The sequence below is a fragment of the Calonectris borealis genome, chromosome 2 (assembly GCF_964195595.1).
Source record: "Calonectris borealis chromosome 2, bCalBor7.hap1.2, whole genome shotgun sequence".
Taxonomy (NCBI): Eukaryota; Metazoa; Chordata; class Aves; order Procellariiformes; family Procellariidae; genus Calonectris; species Calonectris borealis.
In genome coordinates this window covers 72,218,711-72,241,744 of record NC_134313.1, presented here as the reverse complement: position 1 = coordinate 72,241,744, position 23,034 = coordinate 72,218,711, and the positions used below count along the sequence as shown (strand labels likewise).

Sequence of the window (23,034 nt, the reverse complement as noted above, 5' to 3'; positions counted from 1 at the left end):
AATAAAGTTCACATACAAAGAATGAAATACGGTACTCTACCCATTGCATAACATCTATTTTGACTTTACAAGTACATGAAAATATAAAAGCACACAAGGGAGAAATTAGGCAGCACATAGACTTTCAAATTCCTTAGAACAGAATGAATTCTTTTCATAGAAGTGAATAACAAGGGTTTAAAAATTATTAATTTAGAACAAAAACATATTTATTAATAATTATGTTAAAGATTTATATTATTATGATTACCCTAGCATATTAATAAATCAATAATCACCTAAGCAGAACAACTATTACCTTCAGGTAATATTAAAATTATACAACAGGCAACATTTCTCTATAAAGAATGGCCAGAACATAAAGTATAAAAGCATGTAGAGTTAAACTCTAAGCAAGTACAAGTTATTTTTAAGTGTATGCCATAAGAAAGGTAGAAGAAAAAATACTCCCAAGTTTTTATACGCCAAACAATTAAGTATTCATTTTTGCTTTACTTCTAACTTGATGCTCTGTAGTAATAGCAGCACCAAAAGATACTTCAAGGAAATCCTGATATTGTAGTTGCACTGCATTTGCTGTGCCAAAGTTGAGAGAAAGACACTTCAGTTTGGAAGTGGCCTTTAAGAATTCAGTGTACAAAACATAAGACGCAATTTAGAAAGCAAACACTACTGCATATGAGTTACTCATCTGCCATGTTTTCCATTATACTTGATTTTACTTATATTAGTACAGAACGTTATCTCCTTCGTGCAGCCTTTTCTAGTTTGATGAAGTCTTCACAAAATTTTTTTCTTGACTTACCTTCATCCTTTGCATCTACAGATTTTTCTACCTTACAACTAACAACCTTTTCCATCTGTTAAGTTAATATACAGTAATGGCAAGACTGATACAAAACCCTGAGGCGTGCCACAGTCATTTTCGCTTTGATGAAAACTCTGCATTCAATTCTACACTTTATTATAGACAGTTTGATCTGTAATGGCAGATCAATGGCAGTTACCTCTCATGCTATAACCACTTAATTTCTGTTAAGTAGCCTCTTCCCCAGAATCTCGTTACAAGGCCTTAGAATGCCAATGTAAATAACATAAGCCAGTTCTTTTTTATCCACCAATTAATTGTCAAACTTCAGGAATTCTAATACATTAGTAAGACATGCACTTAGCATTAAAGCTACTGATCAGGGTTTCTCTCTTCTCTCTAAGGCTGAGAAAATCAAATATTCAGGAAGAACACCTTACTAACAGATATTCAAGCTCAAAAGTACCAAATATGTTAAAAAATAGGTATTATTCATAACTACTTATGAATAAAACAAGGACATACAGGGTGGTGATTTTGGATGAACAGCCTCCTTGCAAGAAGAAACAACAAGCAGGAAGAAACAAAAGGAAAAAGCCAACTAAACCAAAAAGATACAGGTACATAGAAAAGGCATCTTAAAATCCTGCAGACTGTTGAAGGCTAGATTGCCTTATATGGGTGATCCTAAGCAATTAAATTCAGTTCCTCCAAATTTTTCACTTCTTGATCTGTTCCTGTTTCATCACTCTACTCCTCCTACGAAGAGTGCCCTAGTAGTATTTGCAAATCAGTAAACCACCTTAATGGAATGGATGAGAGGTTCTTGTGATACCATATTTCATCCCATAGACTTATGGTTAACATAGTAATGAATGTTGTGTAAAATCCAGATGAAGAACTCATGCTGTGGGGATTTAAATCCATTTCCAAATTCCACCTGACTTAGAGATGAGGTATTGCAGGTCTTGTCAATACTTATATTATATGGTATTCAATATAGCATTGTATTATACCATATGAAATAATTGGTATTATACAATACAAAATGAATTTTCCTTGGAAGAAGAAAAAGGGGTGGATGAAAGGAGGAGAGTCTATCCTGCTAGTTTAGATTACTTCCTATTCCCTTCTTTTGTACTGTGTGCGCATTAGATCATCCTTATAAACTTCCCTGTCAACTGTCAGTGAAATAGCTGAACACCTAGGGCAGCAAGGACACACTATAAGCAGTGCTATCCGAAGTGGCTTACATAAAAGAATGTGGTAATAACCAAAGGTCTTACCCAGCCAGGCACATTACACCAAATTTCATCAGATCTTAAGGCAACAGCAGGTATAGCACACAACAGAAATACAGGAACTTATGGGTGATCTTCTGAAGCATAGGGCAACTACACAGAAAAGGGGAAGCTGGTTAAAAATAAGTTAAAAGAAGAAACTGAAAGGGTAAAGTGTTCATTTGTGGTACAAAACAACACACCGTATTAGGGAATCAGGTGAAGTTACAAGACACTTATCAAGAAAGATTCTGAAAGGACAAAAAAAAAAAGCCAGTATAACTCGGCAACTGATTAAAGGTGGCAATTAGAATAAAAAGACTTTTTTTTTAAAAAAACCAAACATGTTCTCTCAAGGGAAACAGAGAAGACAGACAAGTTAAAACATAACCATAAGTCGGCAAGCCAAAACAAGAAACAATAACTTGTTAAAACTAAAAGCTAAAAGTTTTTCAAACACATCAAAAGAAAGATGACTAAGAAAGATCAGGCCACTCAACCCGGGGGGAGGGTAGAAGCCTGACTGACTGCCATCCCAGAACTGATGCCAGATTTAAACAAGTTCTCCTAAATAATGGTCCCCGAACACGTTGAAGGACCCTAGCCAAAGAGGAATTAAAAAACCAACTAAACAAAAAACGACGACCAACCAATCCCTAACTTACAGTACAGAACAAATTCCAAACAAAAGCAGGGATCATCTCAGACTCAGCCAAACCATAAGGGGAAAACACAACCTGCATCTTTTTATAGCTGTGTGCACCCCTTACAGAAGGAGTGGTATTTGGGCCAGACTTATAGTGCTATCAGTACAGGAAAATTCCCACAATTAATGCCTGCATGTATGCCCAGTGTCAACATATACACAAAATAGGATTGAGAAGGATAAAAGCATCTTCTCTTGCTCACCTGTTGGCAATTTTCCAGCCTTTGGACTTCCAAAAAAAAGCAAAATGAACTGAAACAGTGTGTTTATATAAACATCAGACTTTCAGAATTACAAAGATCAGAAGTAAAAAAGGGGAAGAAACAACTTTTGGTCACGGTAAAGTTCGGTCATAGGATTAACCAAGGCCAGATAAATTAGAGTTCAAGGGGCTCTTGAGTTCAGAAGATAAAGCACAAGCTGTATAGGGCTAGCAGTTTAACACTGCTAATTTCAGCTCAGAATGTTGAAGAAACTGAAGCTGGGGAACATATAAAGTTCATTATTTGTGCTAAGACTCGTGAATTTTTCAATTTCTTAAAATAAAGACTGGCATACTAGAGCTCACTGTAAAGCCTGGGTGCAACTGCAACTCACACGATTTTCTACAGAACAAGTTACCAGACTATTTCAATTTATCTCCAGGGCAATCTTTCTCTACTTCAATTCAACTACTAGGAAAAAAAAGATCATTTCAATTTGAGATTTGAGATGCAAATGGCAAGTGCAACCCAATGTTTTTAATAAATTAGGAATATAACAGCTTTTCTCATATCTTCATTTGGAAGCAATTTTTTTTTCCCCTCTTTTCTTCATACTAACTCTGCTTTCACAGCCAGTTAACCCGAGCCTGGCCTTTTTAATGTTCAACAATTTTATATGGCCAGACGTGCATGTCTGGCTTGACATACCTTGAGACTTTTTCGCTCCCTACCTTCCCTGAAATGCTGCCTATTTACCTTTCATGATATCACACTACATGAAATTCCAAAGTCAGCAAGTCACTTCAAAAAAATAAAACCAAACAAAACCCAAAAGCCTTCCTGCAAACCCAATCTGTTACACACAACAGTTGTACTTCTTATATCCTGACTTCTCACACCAAACAGCCCCCTATGTCTAACACTTGTGCAGTCATAATATAAAAATAAATTATCAACTTTCTCATTTTCTGCATACCAATCCACTACGCGTGCAGAATTCTGAACATAAAACAGAATGTGACTGCTGTAATATTATGCAAAGTAAAAGAACATAGTACAGGCAATATTGTGACATTCTGAATCTATGCTTCAACAAAAAACATTTTCAAAATGTTTTACATTGTTAATAAGCAGAACTGTGAACTAATCTAGAAAATATTCCACAGGCTGCTCAAAAAAAACCCTTTAAATCAGCTATCATCTTTATAGCATGCCGAAAACATTAAAAGGATATCAAATTTGGTATTTTACTTCACTATCAGATATTTAGGAAAAAGACATACAAAACATGGTGGACAAATAATCCCAGCTTCTAGTCGTCATCTGTGCAGGAACTTCCTGAACCAGAAACTATTTGTACCACTGTGTTTTAGAATCATTGATAGACCAAATTTTTCACAGTGTATCTCAGCTCTGATGAATTAATTTTATTCATCTGGTAGTGAATGCCACAATTTTGTACATGTTTTAAAGAGTATTTCCATTTATTTTCAGCTGATCTACTGTTGAGTGCTTTCTATCTCTTCTGCTGTGGAAAGTAACCGACCTCCCTTACTATGCTTTTCCAGATCACTCATGATGTTACTGACCTTCAAAACAACCCTCCGCACTTATTTTCCCCTTTCTTTTTTTTTTTCCTCCTTTTTCTTTCTTTCTTTCCCAAGCTGAAGAGCTTTCACCTGTTTAGTTTTGGAAGGCCAGGGCTGACAACCCCTTTTCTCTCCTTGGACTACTCCTACTTTGTGACATTCTCCAAGCAAATGAAGGTCCAGTCACAAGAGTCTGGAGTTCAGAATAGAGTATCTCATCGTGGTTTAATCTGTAGAAGAAGCAGCTGCTAACAGCTGCATTTATCCCTTGTGTTAAGAAAATGGGTCCTGTAATTGTTGGTCTTGTAGGCTTGTACATCACAAATCTTCAAGGGGTGAAAAACGAAGCAGGTTCTCTTCATGTTGTCAGCATTCAAAAATCTAGTTCAAACCAGACTGTTGCAAAAATATTACTTACCTTTAAAAAAAAAATTTATTCCTTGAGAAAATAAACTTAGCAAGAAGCTGCACAGAGTTAACCCTCAGTAACTACGTTTGCCTAATTGCCACACTTACAGCATTCACAGAAATAAACAGTGCCCAATGTAGTTCTCATCTCCACTTTTGTATATAGCCTGAAACCTAAACAAATGGATGCTTGTTAACTCCAGCACTTCAGTAATTCCACTTACACTGATCCTCATGCCTTTGATGGTATAAAAATGACAAAAAGAAGTCTTGAATTTCAAAGTTGAATGCTGAGCATCCAACCAGTGCTTCTGCAGTATCACATATAAAGCTTCAGACAGCATAGGCACAAAGCACAGCAGTTTTTCAAAAGTTAGATTTAATTGGCCACTGAAAATACAACAAATAGCTATGAGATAGACCAGTAAGCTACTGTAAACCCATATCCTCAAGGCTATTCTTCAGCAACTAGCATTACCGTATCACATACAGTGGCAGAGATCACATTCTGATACTGTCAAAGCCTGCAAGAAAAAAAAAAAAAATCTCATTTTGACTATGTAGAAAATGAGAAAAGGTGAAATGGACACAGAAGACTCTGTAATATCTTTTGCCTTCACCAGCATGCTGGAAAAAAGGATTCTTTCCTCAAAAGCAAAAACGTAATCCTCGTATGTCAAGCTAACAAGAGTTACTGCTTTAACGACATGCTCCAACAAAGGGAAAGTGATCCTGGCAAGGACTTGACTGAGGAAACATAAGGAAGATAGATGTTTTCGAGTTCCATGTCTAACACACTGCACTTTAATTGATTTGAGCATCTACTGTAAATATAAAAACATGTCTTTAAACAATTGTGTAAGTGGGGAAGAAAAACAAAGTTATTGGAAAAATGCAAACCAGACTATGACATTTTGGTATTTCTACAGGAAGTCTACCCTTCTGGGCTCGCTACAAAAGAAACTTCAAAATTCCTGGCTAGTGTCGTGTATGTAGTTATAATGCTGAGTTCTAACACCAGAAAGATCAGAAAAATGAAATGCTCAAATCAGGAATGCTAACAGAACTTCAGTTCCGAGGTGCTTACAGTTTTGAAAAACAAAGGGGGAAAGGTTTCCATCAGGTTTCAGTCTAAACATCTGCCATATGCATAAAAAAAATTAACAAAGTTGCAATATTTTAACTTGCATTTTTTTCCAAATTGTACCATCTAAATCATATTCTCTGTAAGAGAAACTAACAAACTAAAGCAAAACAAATTGTGTTTATATGTTAATAAGTGTCCAACTGGTCTGCGTATAATTATCTAAGCAGTTTACATCTGTAATTATGGGTGAGGTTACTCTAAACTCGCACAAAAATCTGCAGTGCAGATTTTCACAATTAGCTGCCTGCACTTCCATTGGCTTATTTGTATACAAAATGAATAGTGCTAAGTACACGCAACTAACTAGAAGCTGAGCTACTGACATACTCCTTTTAAATATATTTGAGCCCCAACGGATAGTAAGGTAACAAACTAACAAATTTTGTTTTGCAAAGTGGGAGTGGAAGAGTTACATACCTTTTTTTTAAAGCAGTATTTCTATATCCAAACAGTACTTTCATTACTTTACAATTATCAGATAACTTCCAGAAAAGTGCTAATGAAAATTAGATGTTCAAGAATCTACTCAACAGGCAAACGGCTACAATCACACAATGAAAAGAGACAACTATTTTTTTTTTAAAGAAAAAAACCCAAAGAAACCACAAAACAAATGAACTTTAAATGGGTATCAGTAAATTAGAATCTATGATGCAGAAAAATACGATATGAAAACACAGAGAAAAAGTTGCAATTGATGCAGCTAAGAAGCATAAGACTGTTTTTAATGCATAAGAAAAAAATATAAACAGTGACATAACTTAGGACAATAGTAGCATAATGAGCTAAGGATAGTAAAATTGCCAAAAGGCAAAAAAGCCGTTATATGCAATAAATACTTTACATTAGGAAACAATACCTTACGAATAAAATGAAGTAGTTTCCAATGCTTTAACAGTGGTAGAGATGTTTTCTTTATCACTGAGAAATTTTTAGAAGTAAATACTTGTGATGGCAAGGTCAGATGATTTGTTCCTAATAATTCTAGAAGAGCTGGGATTGAAGCCTCAAGTCTACACACCGACAATCTTACAACACTGCTGTAGTTCCAGTAAATCATGAGTTAATACTTCGAAGACATTAAAAAAAAAAAAAAGACGTAACAGAAAGCTTGACACTCAACTAGAAAATATATAGAAGAAACAGTAGGTGCTGAAATTAATAAATTAACAGATCAAAATAATCCATGTTGACTACCATCAATGTAAGGTGATATCAGCTCAGGCACATGAAGACCAAAGAGATGATTTTGCAATTGTAAGTAATACTTACAAAAGTGAGCCAATATAATATGTATCTACATGGCATGGCTTACTAGCATGGTGGTATCAGAACTGTATTAGAGCAATAAAGAACACACAAAGGGAATTAAAACTCAAGATATCACCGAATTTTATTGATTTATTTTAAAGAGAGAACCTGCATGGACTCTTGCCATATTTAAAAGCACTCAACATTTTCAGTGATTTGAAAGTGACTCTAAACACACATCCTGATAGCGTGTTGTGGATGAGATGAGTATCGACTAAACAGTCGCAGTCAGAACAAGGCCAGAAAGACCAAAGACAGACAGACTCACTCAAATACAATAGGTTGTATGAGAAAATCAAATGCAAAGCATATTGATAGGGAGTAAGTAGTGGTCCGTACTTTAAACGGTAGATTAATCTAATCCACACATACCTTTTGTGCAGAATAAGAAAACGATCCAAAGGAAGACAAGCATGGAGTAACTATTCAGCAGCAGTGGCTATCCTGCATAAGTAATTCCAGTTCTGATTACAGAGATAATCCTCAAAATAGAAGAAACTGTGAGCTTAGTGGCTGTAACAAGACTGCACATGATTCTGGTTTTTGGCCCAATGCTATTGGGCCAATATATATCTATCAATGAGAAAAAAGATTGAAGATCACAGACATTAAAATACTGATAATTGCATAGGTGAGATTAAGAAACGCTTTTAGAAAGAAACTTTGGATTTTTATAGATGCTGTAAAGCGATCAACCACTAAGGCTTGGATCTTGCTCATCCTCCTGATGAGGAATCCTCCAATGAAAGATATCATTACAAGTTAGCATTGCAGGAAGCAAATAGCCACAGGCTCAACTGAAAGGTCTGTAGAAGCTGTGAGCCTTAAATTCATTTTCTACCATGACAGAGTGTCCTTTAAAAAATGGAAATGTATCACCTGGATTCTTGTGGAGTTTGGTGATAGATCAGTGCACAAATACTGAAACACCATCAATCAAGAAGAGATCAGCTCATATTACATTTGAATTAATTAAAACATAAACTAGGTTTAGTTTAGAAAAAAGTCTGTGAAATGAGGTCCTGAAAAGCAGGAAGAAAGGGTGCTTGCAGTACAGTAATCCAGACTGAGTATTTCTGGTCACAACGTTCACATCAGTGAAATGGTCATCCCCAACACGATCCAGGCAAAACAAACCAGTGTATTCATACTCAAATGGATGGTATATGGCAGCAGAAAAGATGAATGATACAAATGGTGGGTTAACACTTGAATGCATCTTCAAAAGTATACAATCTTTGTCATCCTGAATGAGAAAGAATATGATAAAGACATGTAGAGTGCTACTACAGTTAAAAAATGGCATTTCCTTTGTTATTGGTATGGCTGCCTGAGGGAACCTGAAGTCCCTGGCCTGAAACAGAAAGCCAAAAGGCCAGGCTCATTTTGGATTTCACTTTTTGGGCAAGTAAATTCACCTGTCCTGCAAGGAACTAATGTCTTAACGAAGCAAACCTCTGTGAATGACAGCATCTCCTTTGTCAAATACTCAATTTATATATAAGTGAACAGGAACTATCTAGAGACCCCCATCACTCGTATCTGTGGCTGCTCACAGAAAATCTAAACAAATAAGGCTAAACCAAAAATTGTCCATAGAGTCAATGAGTAGAAGCACCATAAGAATAAAATACCCTGTCGAGTGCTCTGTTCAACACTTAACAGAAGCTGTTCACCAGACAAGATTCTGATGAAGGCAAACAGATTTGAGGAGTGAAAATAATATCTATTGTTGCATTCAGCAAGTTCTATCAGTTCCCCTTGAAATCAGGGGTAAGACACCAGGTTTTGCTGCAACACTGGTTCTAGACTCACAAATGCATTATTATCTGGGACTGCCACCTCTGCTGCTACGAAATATCCAGTAGGATTAGACTCTTCTTCCAGAAAAATATAATGTGGAGGAAGAGGAAAGCAGACACCTAAACAGATCCTGAAATGACCTTTTGACACCAAAATGGTACACTGTCACCGATTCAATCGTCAAGAAAAGGAGACAAATCTAGATGAAGCAGTAATACTGTCTTTTATTCAGCAATGCAGGGTGCCATGCTAGCACCAAATAGCACCTGAGGTGCTAGAGTTGCAACTGCTACAGCTCCAGAACAGATTGACAGCATCTGAGCTGCTATCTCCTACACCAAAAGCCACATGAATGAACTGGGAGAGTCTGGAGAACTGCCACTAGAAGTAAGCACCTGGAAGTGGTCAGAAGTAAATAAATTTTGGCTACGCTGATATTATTTTAAGTGGTCTGCAGTAATCCACAGTATCCAGGAGTCAGAATTCTGGTTTATTCCCATCTGCATTTTAACTTCAGAACTTTGATATCCAAACACATTTATTTTCCTTTCACATCAACACAGCATCTGCAGCCCTTTCTTCATCTCAAAGCAAGCCATATTTGCTATCCCCCATTCTGAGAGTCTTCCTTTTAGATCTGCATCCCACTTCTGTTACCCCAAATGCCTAATTCTTCAGAGGTGGGAAGGAGAAACAAAAGGAAGAGGAAAATATCTCTCTCCTCCTACACACACATAGAAGGGAAGACTTTCAACATGAAGGTTGTTGTAAACTTCTGTAGTCTTTCAAAATTTCCCCTTATACCACCCAATTCCTGTCATCTGACTGCAGTGGAATTCAGAATGAAGGTTTCTTAACACAGCCTTCTCCCAAAGTCTAAGGACAACACTTTTATGTAGTACCAGTTGACTGTCTTAAATTAACTACAAAAGTCTTTGAGGCCATCACAACTCTAAGACAGGTTGATTCACAGATCCTTTTGTTTTTTCTTTTGTGAGAAATGTCCTTTCGTATAACGGATCGAGTATTGATCTATTGTTATATTATAGGTCCAACATCCTTAAGGAAACTCAGAGAGCTGGGTTCTGCTTATAAACCAGAGAAGAATTATCAGTTTCTGTCTACAAAGTGGCCTTTGGCTGAAACTGGTAACTTAGAAATGGGAGAGAAGTTACACAAAGGAAATTAAAATTTCACAAGTTCTTTAAAAATTAAGAGTAGAAAGATTCATAAATCCTTCAAGAGATATTAATGATCATAGACCTGAGGGTTCTCTGTAAATACTGAAAAGAACATATACTAACTAATGGAAGATTTACTGAAAGGACAAAAAATGAATGAACAAGAGAGATTAATGAAAAATACAACAAGAGAGAATGAAGGTCTGGGTATTCAATGTTAGCTTTATTATACACTATAGACAAGTGTTGTTAAGTGTCCTCACGTTAACATTCAACTTCAGTTAGTTGTTTGCATTGTATCAGTGCTCTGTTTCCAACACAAGCAGCCTTCCTGTGCTTTACTGTTTGAAATAACCACAGGCGAACAATGAATACATGAAACTATTCTTAATCTCATGAAAAAAGTCATAGCTTAAAATGCAACCTCAGTAGCACAAAATTCCGTTACATTAACTTTCATACAATTCAACTATACCTTTCTCCCCAGAGGACTAAATACCCACAGCAGCAAGCAGAACTGGCTTGCTACATGAAGACATGTTAAAAAACTAAGCAACTCCTACAGTTCCTGCTGTATTTGTGGCTCCCTGGCCTCCTCATAGAGGAAGGCAACTTCTATACAAAATGTTTTATATACACTACTGCAGACTACAAGCTTCTTTGCAAGCAAGCAACCACACTGACTTGATTTCATGACATTTTCTTGATCCTAAAATTAAAATCACACGTCTATTTTTATTCCATATTACAACATACTTACTCTGCCATAATATGTCTGACGTTATTGGCATATAACACTGGATTTTTTCTTTCTTCTTCTGAAGGAATATACACGGGTAGAAACTGCATACAGAGAACCGAATTATACCGAGAATATTTAACATTTTAAACAATCTCTACTATAGCACTATGGTGAAAGATGTATAAAGTTTGTTGCTACTTACAAAATTATATTAACAAAAGGATTATTAAAAAAAAGGTAAAAATTGAACTCTTAAATGCTTAAGGATGCATCATACTTCTAGAAATTCATGTAGCACTGACTCTGGTCGTTTCTTACCTCATGGATTATAGAGTTTTATCTTCCTTTCATAAGTGGGACCAGGAATTTTTAAATCGTTTAAAAGTATTAGCATTTTCTTGCACAAACTTTTCTCTTACATCCTGTATTGTTCAGCTCTTTGCAGATAACCAAGAAAAGCACCTGCTACATGAACATTGTTCTATAGCTTAAATATTAAGAATTCAAATTGTCAGAACATCAGGTATTTACTGTTTCCCCTGCACATTTTGAAATCATATATGATGTACATATATGTACATCAGAATGTACACATCAGAAGTGTTTTTATCCTCTGTTGTTGGAGATTTTGAAAAATTTCTCCTTCAAATTGGACACTGGATATTAATACTCAGTTGAAAGAAAAATTCTAAATAAATGCAGATGGCCACAGAATCACAGAACAGTTGAGGCTGGAAGGGGAAAATTAAACCAGAACTGCTGGAGACCTGCAACAGAAAAGACAGCTTTCAGAATGGGATGGTCTACATTAAAAGACCTCCCAGCTTTTGGCTGTTTTTAAGTGTTCATTGAAATACGATGTAGGCCCCAAGATCATGGCCAGTCTCACCTATACAAATTCTCAAAACATCCCATTTCTGCAAAATAACTAACTTCTCAGATAGAAGGACAAGAAGGGATCACTCCGATTCCCACCCCTGCTCAGTACCAGACAGACAATTCCCTTAGTAGTGCAACACAATGAGATAATTTACGCACTAAGTGAGCAAAATGTTCGTAATCCTTTGGAAAGCTTCTGAAGTAGAAACCAAATTTGTAATAAGCTTAATTATATTTCATATAATTACCTATCAGTAATACAAAATGGGAACTATGATCCAGAAATTTCACACTGGTCTTTAAAAAAGAAAAGAAGAATTGGGGAATAAATATTAAGTTTATCATTTAAGCAAATACTTCTCAATAACTACGAAGTTAGCTGTATTTTCAGAATCGCATAATGGTATGATCAGCAGTACCCAAAATGCTGCCATTAGATGTTTGTCTGTTTCTTAGAAGTATTCAGTGATGGACAAATTTTTAATTTATTTTGGGTTTTGAAGTTTTCCCTATATGCACCACTGCAATTGAAAACATACTACTCCTGTCTTCTAGGTTTACAAGCAGGTACGCAAGCCTGATGTGATGTAATATACAGAAGGACAAAGACTGTGAAGCTAACAGAGACAGAAAGACTGTTCCTTCGAGTTCCAAGCCCAATTGTATTTCTTTTACTTTGAGTTGCAAATTGCTATCAAGTCATTCATCCAAACACAGGACAAGTTTGAATATGAGGCAATTTCAGAGGTGTTCTACATGTCTGTGCCTAACTGGACAGAAATAGCATGATTATTTCAGCACCACCAACAAATCTAAGAACTCTCAGCTGCTGCAGACTGTGATGGATGTATAAGCACTGAAGCTGACAGGCCAGCAAAACAAACTGACATGAGCCAAAACAAACTACATGCACAGGTGATCACATACCCTTTCTTATTCACAAGACTGCTTGCATGCCAGTTCCAAGTACTGGATGGATGGATGGATGTATAGGCGGGCCAATATTTATAGTAACCTGTTGTAAAATCTACATAAATGCTTGTTCCTCAATATACATGCTGGCTGACATGTATGGTATGCCAGAACATACATTATATGCAGAGAAGCCCAGACTAACAAACTTCGGATCCTGATTGCTGGCTGTTAGACCTTACAGGCTATCATTTAATCAAAAACATACTGAAGTTGTGTTGTTTTGCTGTACATCTCCCTGAGTTATTGGATCTTCAGCAGTAATTCTGGTATCAAGGCTGGTTGGTATTTGCCAGTATACCCGTGCTGATGGAACAAAGCAGGAATAAAAGCCAACAAACTTTGGAGACCAGGGGAAAAACATGACTTTGAACACAGAACAACTCATTTTTCCTTTACATTCCTAAATCTGCAGCACTTCCTTACAAAAACAGATTCAACAAGTAGCTCTCAAGTACTCTGCCTCATACTTGCAAGCAGCCTTGCAAACAGCTCTTCCCCTCTACCCTCTCCCAGCTCCTGCTTTAGTATGGAGTATTTCAGAAAGTCACTAGCCTTTTTTTTTTTTTAATTAAAAGACAACCATAACTTGTCCTTGTGCAAGTTCTGTATATGCTACAGAAACTCAGCATCCTTATGATTTGTCTTATGCCTGCATAAGACAGTTGCTTCCTGGCCCTTCTACCAAAAACAGGCTGCTGTTCTGGAAATAAGATTTTTTTTTTTTTTTAAATATACTATTAATAGCCGAAAATATGCAACTAAAGTGATAACACAAACCACAAATTTCTACAATAGATACAACTGTTCAGTGGCTGGTATTTTGTGCATTCATTGCTTTTGACAAGGATTTATAGCATAAATAAGTAAACACAGACCATAGCAATGATAAATACTGTGATTAGCATATGTCATATGTTACAATAGTAACATATATGTGTATGTAAATATGTAATAATTCTTCCTACTAACTTACCCTGCCATCAGAGATAAGTAGCTACTTCATTATTAGAAAATGTAAGCGATAGAACTGCAGAACATCTGTCAAATATCCTATATAACACCTTTAGAACACCATACTTCTCCACAAAAATGTAATTACTCTCTGTAAAATGTACAAGGACAGCAATTTAAAAGGAAAGGTTTTAATTGTTTTTGCATTTTCACTACAATAGCCTTCAGCCTTAGTGTTTTCCTTAAAACAAGGTTAAGAATATACATACACTTAAATTTTCTTTGCGTTTTTCAATTTCACATTCTGAACAGTGTAGCCTAATAAAAAAAAATTAGCCAGACATATTAAATAACCTATCTGGTCTATAAGAAACCACTTACAATGATTTTCCTCTAGAAGATAGTCTTTAATTTGTACATCAGCATTCACACACAGTTGGTACACTAGCTGGAATAGCAATCAGGTGATTAAAAGACAAGAAATTTGTTCACAAGACCCTTTAAACAGAGTCAGAAATCTATCTACTCAATTTGAATGAATAAGAAAGTAAAGTCTTAAGCCAAGTGAAAAACTATATTTTGTTATTCCATTTTTAGGCTACATTTTCAGATACAGAAGCCATTTGTCTAAAATATAAGTGGTATTTTAACCTGTTTTTACAGACTGTGTTAACATACGAAGTTTGAATACAAACTTTTACTGTAGAATGAAATACAATATTATGTATTCTGATATTGCTCAGAATACGCTGGCGTTTTTTTACTGACCTCAATTTCCACAGAATTGTGAAACTGACACAAAGTAAGCCACAGAATCTCTAACCTAAAAGGGGAAAAAAAAGGGAAAAGGATGGAGGAAAAAAAATTTCATGTAGTGAAACAGTAGTACATTATGCTCCAAAATCTTCAAGTACCATTCCTACTTCTAGGTATGATCATATTCAGATACAATACTAACAGAAAAGTTCTTTGAGAGTACTTCTATACGTTACATTATGTAAGGTGAAACAAAAGCAATTTACACTGAAGTTGCATCTTAAAAGACACCCAAAAGCAGGAAGGCAAGCAGTAATATGATATACAGGTACTAATACATACAGTAAGATATAATGTATGCATAGGTGTGTAAAGAAAGAGTAAGTCTGTTTCAGCAAAATGCTGTATTCAGCATAGAGTTGGCGAGATTAATTATAACTACTAAGATTTTATCATTACCTTAGTTTGGAATCAAGATTCATTATACTTCAGAAGTCTGTTAATGAAATGCAGTACATGTGTTCTAGTAGCCTAAGACACAAGATACTGGAATAAACTTGACCTTAGAAAGCAGTACGATTCAAATCCAGGAAAGGATTTAGTAAACCTAAATTAGGGAGCAGCGTCAGTAACCACATTTTATACAGTACCTAGGTAGTTACAGCAGTCAATCACTGTGAGGGGAGGGCTGATCAAAATCCTCTTAGGCAGATAAAGTGCAGTTCCTAGAAGCAACACCCTACTCATTTTGCTATACATTCATTCAGGGCTACAACACGTTTTTTTCCTCTTCTTTCCTACTGAGCTTCCAACACATTAAACAACAGTGGAACTTGTGATTTGAAGTTTATGTCACTGACAGGAAACATGAAAGTCGGGTTTCTAGGTCCTTGTCCAAAAGCATTAAAAACTCCCATTAAGTTACAAGTAAACTTTTCTGTCTGCCATCTTTCTGTAATCCTCAAAGTAAACCTTAAATTATAAATATCAATTTAAAAAACTGATAGAACCTGTATCTAACTCAAGTCTGATGTAGAGAAAATTTAAGTTGTATGCTATAGTCAATCTTTGTTTTCAAGGTAAAGTCCGTTGATCTGTTCTGAATACTGTCAAACTAGTAAAAACATTACTTTCATGTGGAAGAAAGTGTATAGTTTCCACGTGACAAGTTTTCAATCCATTTTATAGGCTACATCAACTTTGAAAAAACAGAATACTCCTGGATACATCAACATTTCCAGATTAAGTTTTGGCTAGCACTATGACAGAAGAGAGACATTTGCTGAGAAAGTGAAGACTGTATTAGTCTTAACAGTATTTTGTGCTAAGACATCAGGAATACATTTTAGGTCACTCAGGAGAATTAATCCTAATTAAGTAAAGCTGTAATTTAAACTGACCCAGTGAATTTGCATAACATCACATGCTGCCTCAGATTCTGATTCAGCTTTAATTTAATTTAACTTTATTAGCAGAGGTCGGCACTTCCGAATAAGGGTTTTGTACACATTAAAGTGATCTGAGGCACACCTACAAGTTCCTTCCCTCTTCTTCCTCCGTCTATGTGTTCTTGACTCCTCAGGTAGGACTCTTAGCTGGAAGTAAGCTACTCACCTTTCTCCCCTCTGGCTGAGTTTATTTGCTAGATGAACTGCAGTGCAAATGCAAGGGAAGAGGTAGGAACTCACAAGGAGAGAACAGAAATCCCTGCACACAGTAAATGCTGCAGTACCTACCTACTTTAGACACTATCATAGAGTCATCTACTTCCAACGCGATGATTTAACTGAAAGCTGAACCTTTAAAAGTGATCAATGATTTCCTCAAGTCTCCAAATCTAGATGTGTCCTTAATTAGACCTGGTTCCTAGTCCATTTGAAGGTGCAAAATTAATTGACAAAATTCTAAATTACTTGAATCTTGGCTAATCCCAATGGTTTCCTTGTTACTACTAAAATATAGGATCTCAGGTGAGACATTCAAAACAATAGTTCCCAAGAAGGAGGCTATGGCAAGCCACTAACCACAGAATCCAACTCCCTTTTACTTAGTGTTTAAAATTTCTTGTTTTGATCTTCACCTAAACGTTTTAGAACTTCTACTCCACCCCCAACATGAAAATAATGCTAAAAAAATTTTTTTTTTTAAGCAAGCAAGAACTGCTTCATTTAGTATTTTACATTACATGAATTTGCTAAAGAACCTCTAGAATAATATTTTGTTTAAAAAAAAAAAAAAATCAAAGTTACATTCAGGCAAGATAATGGAAACAGTATCTCCAAATTCCCTGAGTGAGTTGACTGTTTCTGTGGGGCTAGACCAATTTCAAAAAATAGCCATACAGATTTTATACAGAAACACACCAAATCGATTTGCAGGCAATAAAATACGTAAAGCAGAAGCAAGTTGTTTTCCTTCAGGTACTTGGCAAAAAAAAAAAAAAAATTGAAATAAAAACCTAAAATCCATTCTGCAAACTACAAAATCATAGCATCAGAATTACACTGTCTATACCTGGATTCCTCTAAGTATTATCATAATTAGGGAATAATAGATAAAAGATACAAATTAATCCCAAAGAATAATCCAATAACCAGCAATTACTACTTGGCTATATACGCCTATAAGACGTGTAAATAAAAACTAATGAAGGAAAACAATCATGATATAAGCAATAAAACATAAACCACTTACGCTCCTGGCCCTTGCCATGTCCATGTGATTGTATCCTAAGAAAAGAAGCATGACAGTTGCAATTAGTTATTGTACTTTAAAGGTTTTTTACATTACAGATAGTATAACTGATGACATATGACTAAAAGGTTTCCATGGAAACTTCGATGCCCTCTTTGCAAAAGTTCTTAGCCCCAATAGGAATCAGCCTGCCTTTTACGTAGCTAGGAAATACCCAGTAACCCAGCTCTTAAACACAGAATATCTATATTCATAAAACATTTAAAGATCTAGGGATTCTTCAAATGCTGTTAGCCTTGGAAAAGGAAGTTATTTACTGTAAGCTGATGTTCCTTGATATGCATAGTCCATGTGTATTTTCCTAACCCATCCTGCTTGACAGGGTGTCCCTCAAGTGTCCCTACACTCTACTTGGACCTCCCAGCAATAGATATGAACACTAACACTTCTGAAGTGTTTGGGACCTGTGCTGATGACTGAAAGGAAGTCTGCTCAACTGACATGAAGCAGTAGGACAAGTAAGACCCTATGTCTTACCTCAGAACAGTATTTTACTGTTGCCTTTACTCACAGACAGCATACATCCACCTACACGATCCAAGAATCAAAAGGCACGTTATAAGACATCTTTAGATGTCACCAATGCCACCAATTTACTCTTGGGCAAGACCAGCAGCACTTTTAGATGGCCGAGATGAACAGTGTGTAAAACACTAAGAGAGGACAAATAGCAGTAAAAGAAGTGAACAAGACGCAAATAGCAAAAAGGGAACAGAGACCTGGAAACGAGTATATAACACCTGACAAGAAAGAATATGACAGTAAAGGTCATCACATTTTTAACTGTAAGACTAAGAAACAGCATAGGACAAAACTGCAGTGCTTGGAGACTACATTTATGCGTAGAAGTAAGAATCCAGAAACCTGAAATGAGTTCCAAGCTATTGTTCTGACCAACTGGGAAAAAAATGTACAAGTCATTAATGGAAAGACAAGAGGACGCGATAAATTCAGGTTTCTGAAAGACCAGATCAGAAAGATACATCTATCAACCTACTGAAAATGTTCCAGTTCAGTTCTATGCTACCACCCAAAACCATTTTACAGAGTTTTGGTGATCACATGGACCATGACCTTGAAAAATCAAGTCAAACTCATGTTTTAATTACCATTTACAGCAAAAGGCTGTCACAAGTAAAAATGAAAGAAAGCAACACATCCATAAAAGGTGAAAAATGTGATTAATGTGATAGATCAACAGCTTGGAATAAGATCAATATATCATGAAGGACTACTAAAAATTTAAACCTTGACTTTCACAGTTATTTTAAATGAAACAAAATATGATAAAGAATGATTCCATCTCTAGCAATCAACATACATGCATGCAAATAGACTCCTCCACGTAGTGATCTTGTAGAACTTTATTGTCTATAGTTTTACTGTTAAACTGCTTCCAGCAATTTTAATGTGTCTGATAATACTGCAAGTAAACACGTTATGGGCTTTGTTTTTTCCACAAGGAACTTTCATTTACAAACCCTGACCACTGCGATGTAGATAGCTGATAATTTCTCTAATCAGAGACTAGATCTGCCATACAGAACACCACCACAGTACTACACATAACCAATTCAGCTCTCTAAATTGCAAGTGTAGGAGACAAAAAAGTGAGTTCTATAAAGTACCTTGCCTGGGCAACAGATCACTGAACAGCAAATAGAATTCAGCGAATTGAGACATTGTGCTGGCTAGCTGGCAAGACAAACTCAAATAAGCCACGTATCTATCAACAATCCTGCGAGAAATTCCCAATGCGAATGTCACAGCAGCTGTGCATGCTTTTTCTCATCGAGAACATCAGGATGCAGCAGGGATGATGACTATAAATGCTATGTAGTGGAAAACAGGATTCTGCTCTACAAGAAGCAGACCTATTTTGTAGGAGACTCCTGCTAGCATATCCAATATTTTTATGATAAAAACAGCAAGCAGAAGACGGGAAGTGGTATTTTCTGTACCTAGTTTAGGTACCTTTTATATTTAATCACAGCTACCTGCTTATGCATATGGACAGCATTCACTTTGATAGCATTCTGAGTATACTTAAACTTTTGCATCTAGATAATTAATCCTTTGAATTGCGCGGACGTACATCCTCCATATAATTTGTATTTGACACAAGAAGATATTGAGAATCATGCCAAGCTTCGAACAGCAGATTGGCTGTGTTTTTACATGCTCAATCAACCCTGATACACCAAAGCTGCACAAGAAATGCTGCCAAACCTCTTACCAAATAGCACAGTTATCTGTGCTAGACACTTGGACATAAAAATACATTTTAAATGGCTCTGTGATATTTAAACAGGTATATAGCCTTTCATAATTACCAGCACTCTGACAGAAAATTCAAATGAAGGAAAAGCTGTTTACATGAAGAAAATTAGTCTAAAAATGAATTGCCAAAAGGATTGCTGTAGAACCTATGGATGGAGACATTAGAGCATTTCTTTTAATTAGAATAGGTAATAGCTGTCCAGCATCCAATAGGCAAAATAGTACCAAACTAGATAAACAGAAGCAAATTTCGAATTTCAAGTCCAAACAACATTTTAAGCCTTACAATTTCTTTCTGCTCCTGCATCAAGAGGACCAACATACTAACATACTACTCCTAAAGAAACATTGACACAGGACCAGAGCCATCATCTACTGGAAATAATCACAAGCCTGAAGAAGAAAGGTATTCAGGGGGCAACCCTGACTAGAAAGAGAGTTCTTCATGGCAACCAGAACTAGATCTATTTGCTAGAAGAGAACTGAATTTACATCATCATTTTTTGCCACGTTTCAGTCCACTGCAGAACAGTAGTATTTTACCCAGTTCTTGAATAATTCGAGTACAAAGAAATAAACATGTAAGAGTGCATGCACCCCAGGCTCTGATCTCCAAAAGCCTCCCAAAACAGCCAGCTGCACGCAAGTCCAAGACTGTTCTCACCTGTACTGTGGAACTCAGAGCTCTGAAGGTGGAACAGAGCAGGCAGTTCAAGCTAAAAGCAGTGGGGCGACTGCACACAATGCATATCTGGAATTCATTGGCTAAGCAAAGATCTTAAGAAACTCCTTTCTAAACCTAAAATTATAATATGCAGCAGTCAAACAAGGCAACAAACAGAAGCCAGAGACAAAGTTTGCTAGAAATGCTGTCTTAGTGTATGAAAAACAATGTTGTCTCCCTACTCTGTTGTTCTTATTTGCTACCTAACTCTTAACTGTACCACATCATACTCCTCCTTCCCCTCCTCATTCTAACTTTGCTGCAACTCTACCATAGCCCTCAGGCTAATCTAAAAATTAAATAGTAATAGCAATTATTCTCACCCCCCATAAATGCTTAGTGGAAGTAGACCTTAGGAGATTAAATGACTCAGTAAGGCACTGAAAACCTAAGTGTTTTACTTTCTCCTAATACTTTTTATTGCTGTAAAGTTCCATACACAGATTCAGGCCAACTCTGATGGATATCTATACAAATATTTACAGTTTCTTTTATGACATTTTGCAATAATATTAAAAAAATTATGAAAATTTTCATTAAAATTTTCATTGATTTACCTCAATGTAAAAAGCTCATAATTTCTGTTAATAGAGTATTAGGAATTTTTAATATTAGTTTACAAACTTTGTATATTATGTACTACAGGCAATAAGGACATTTCAGTATGAAAATGGATTTTTGAAGATACCTGCAAATTAATGTTTGATAGCATTATATTGTTTGAGATTGTTATAAATACGTTTACTATTAACTAAAATTAACAAGGTATATTAAGTATGTCATAAGGCATGTCCATATTTGCAATTTAAACTGGCAGTGCAATAAAGGTTTAAAAATATTTTTAGAAAAGAATCTTTCCTCTTGAAAATAAAACAATTGTGTAATGAAAAGTCCCAGGCAACCTGCTACAATGCACTTAATACTATGAGAGCATAACAGACTGCTATACTTGTCACAGCATCCGCAAAAATAATTTTTGGGTTTGTTACTGCAAACTAGTTGACTGCCATCACACCTTGACTCAGTCAAGAGCAAGTGGTAGTCTATGTATATTAACTTTGCTTAGGTTCTTTTATTTTTTAATCAAGCATATGTTTTGTATCAACCTCTAAATTGACATAAACACTCAGGTACCAAGAGGAAACAAAATCCTTCCTTAAATCGAAGGGTTGTTAATGGGCTAGTCAAAGAGAGATGATGTGAGATCTTCTGATGCGACATGCATCAGCAAAGACAGTCCTTATTTTACTGCTGACACTCTTCCCATCCTCCCCTAAATAACTTCTGTTTTGGAAGGGGACAGACTGGACCTGAAAATAGCCCCAGAGGGCTCGAAAAGAAACTTCAAGTATAAAAGCTAGCAAAGTTCACTAGGAAGTATCTTCTAATTAACCGAGGAATGTAGACAGACAGGATTCTGGCTGCAGTAGGACAGGAAAGTATCTACATCAGGTAAACTCAATAATAATACACACAAAAAAAAACCAAACCAACCCTCTTCTGTGCTTTCCTGTAGGCTTTGTCTTGAAGTAGATCAAGTGAGCTCTGTCTTCTTTTGTTTGCCTGTATCTTTACAAGCGTTTGTAACTATTGTTTAATTTAGATATTGTAAATAAACACTATAATTTGCATGTATAATTTACGTGAATCTGATTTATATTGAAGGACTACTCCAAATTAGCTAGTGTCTAGCATTCCTCAGCCAAGTGCACAGTGAATGTAAACCATGGACAATGAGACACCTTATAAAGGTGCCGAGGTCCCCAACACATTATGCTATTATCATTCAGCTAGTTGCATTAATTTGTGATTAACACCCCCACAGGCAGGAGATGCAGAAGCATCTTCCGGCAATAAAGAAAACTCTCCAGCACACACTGCAGTAACAGCAAGCACGTGGGAACAGAGATCTTAGACAGAAATTGACATTTGTCTTGTCATTTGTACAGTACTTCTTGTAACAACCTGAGTAACTTTCAGAGCACTGTTTTAAAGGAGTAACCTAATAAAAGCACAAACATTTAAACTGTCTCAGTTAAGACTATTTATATTGCTAGAGACTTAAGGAATACATACTTAGCCAATAAGCATTTATTAAGGCTTTCCAAATTTCTAAATCTAATTATCTAACCTAAAAGATTACAGAAGTGCCAATGTATTTAGAGGAAAATGCCCCATATTTACTGCAAGCTGAACTTACCAGTTTGTTTGGATAACGTAAAACCACTGGCTGTACAGGAACTCCAGGAATAAACGCTCCTAGAAGGCACACGACACATCATTACTTTATAATGCATTTTTGTACAGAAGAAATTTATTGCAGTAAAGAAAAAAATTATACAATTAATGGGCTGATATGCATAGGAATTAGCTGAGAGTGAAAAAATAAGATCCAAAAGTAGCCCCAAAAGTAATCTAAAAAGCAAGCACTGAAGAATGACAATGTATACCCACCTTTTCAGAAGCTAAATAATTAAGAATGCTTGCTTGCATTCTCTAAATTATCCTCTACCACTTAACATAAATTGGCATGTATA

General features: G+C 36.0%; 1 protein-coding gene across 5 annotated transcripts in view; it reads right to left on the bottom strand.

The window, feature by feature from the left end:
* LPCAT1 (lysophosphatidylcholine acyltransferase 1) overlaps positions 1-23,034 on the bottom strand; it is a 64,887-nt gene that overhangs the window by 18,478 nt on the left and 23,375 nt on the right. For all 5 annotated transcript variants that reach the window (XR_012672422.1, XM_075142319.1, XM_075142317.1 and 2 more), the window contains exons 6-9: positions 22,698-22,756; positions 17,434-17,468; positions 14,752-14,806; positions 11,197-11,279 (exon numbers count right to left, since the gene is read on the bottom strand). Coding sequence is in view for 4 of the 5 variants with exons in the window: in XM_075142319.1 (XP_074998420.1) it covers positions 11,197-11,279; positions 14,752-14,806; positions 17,434-17,468; positions 22,698-22,756 (232 nt within the window). In the remaining variant the exon portion in view is untranslated. The remainder of the gene's footprint in view (positions 1-11,196; positions 11,280-14,751; positions 14,807-17,433; positions 17,469-22,697; positions 22,757-23,034) is intronic.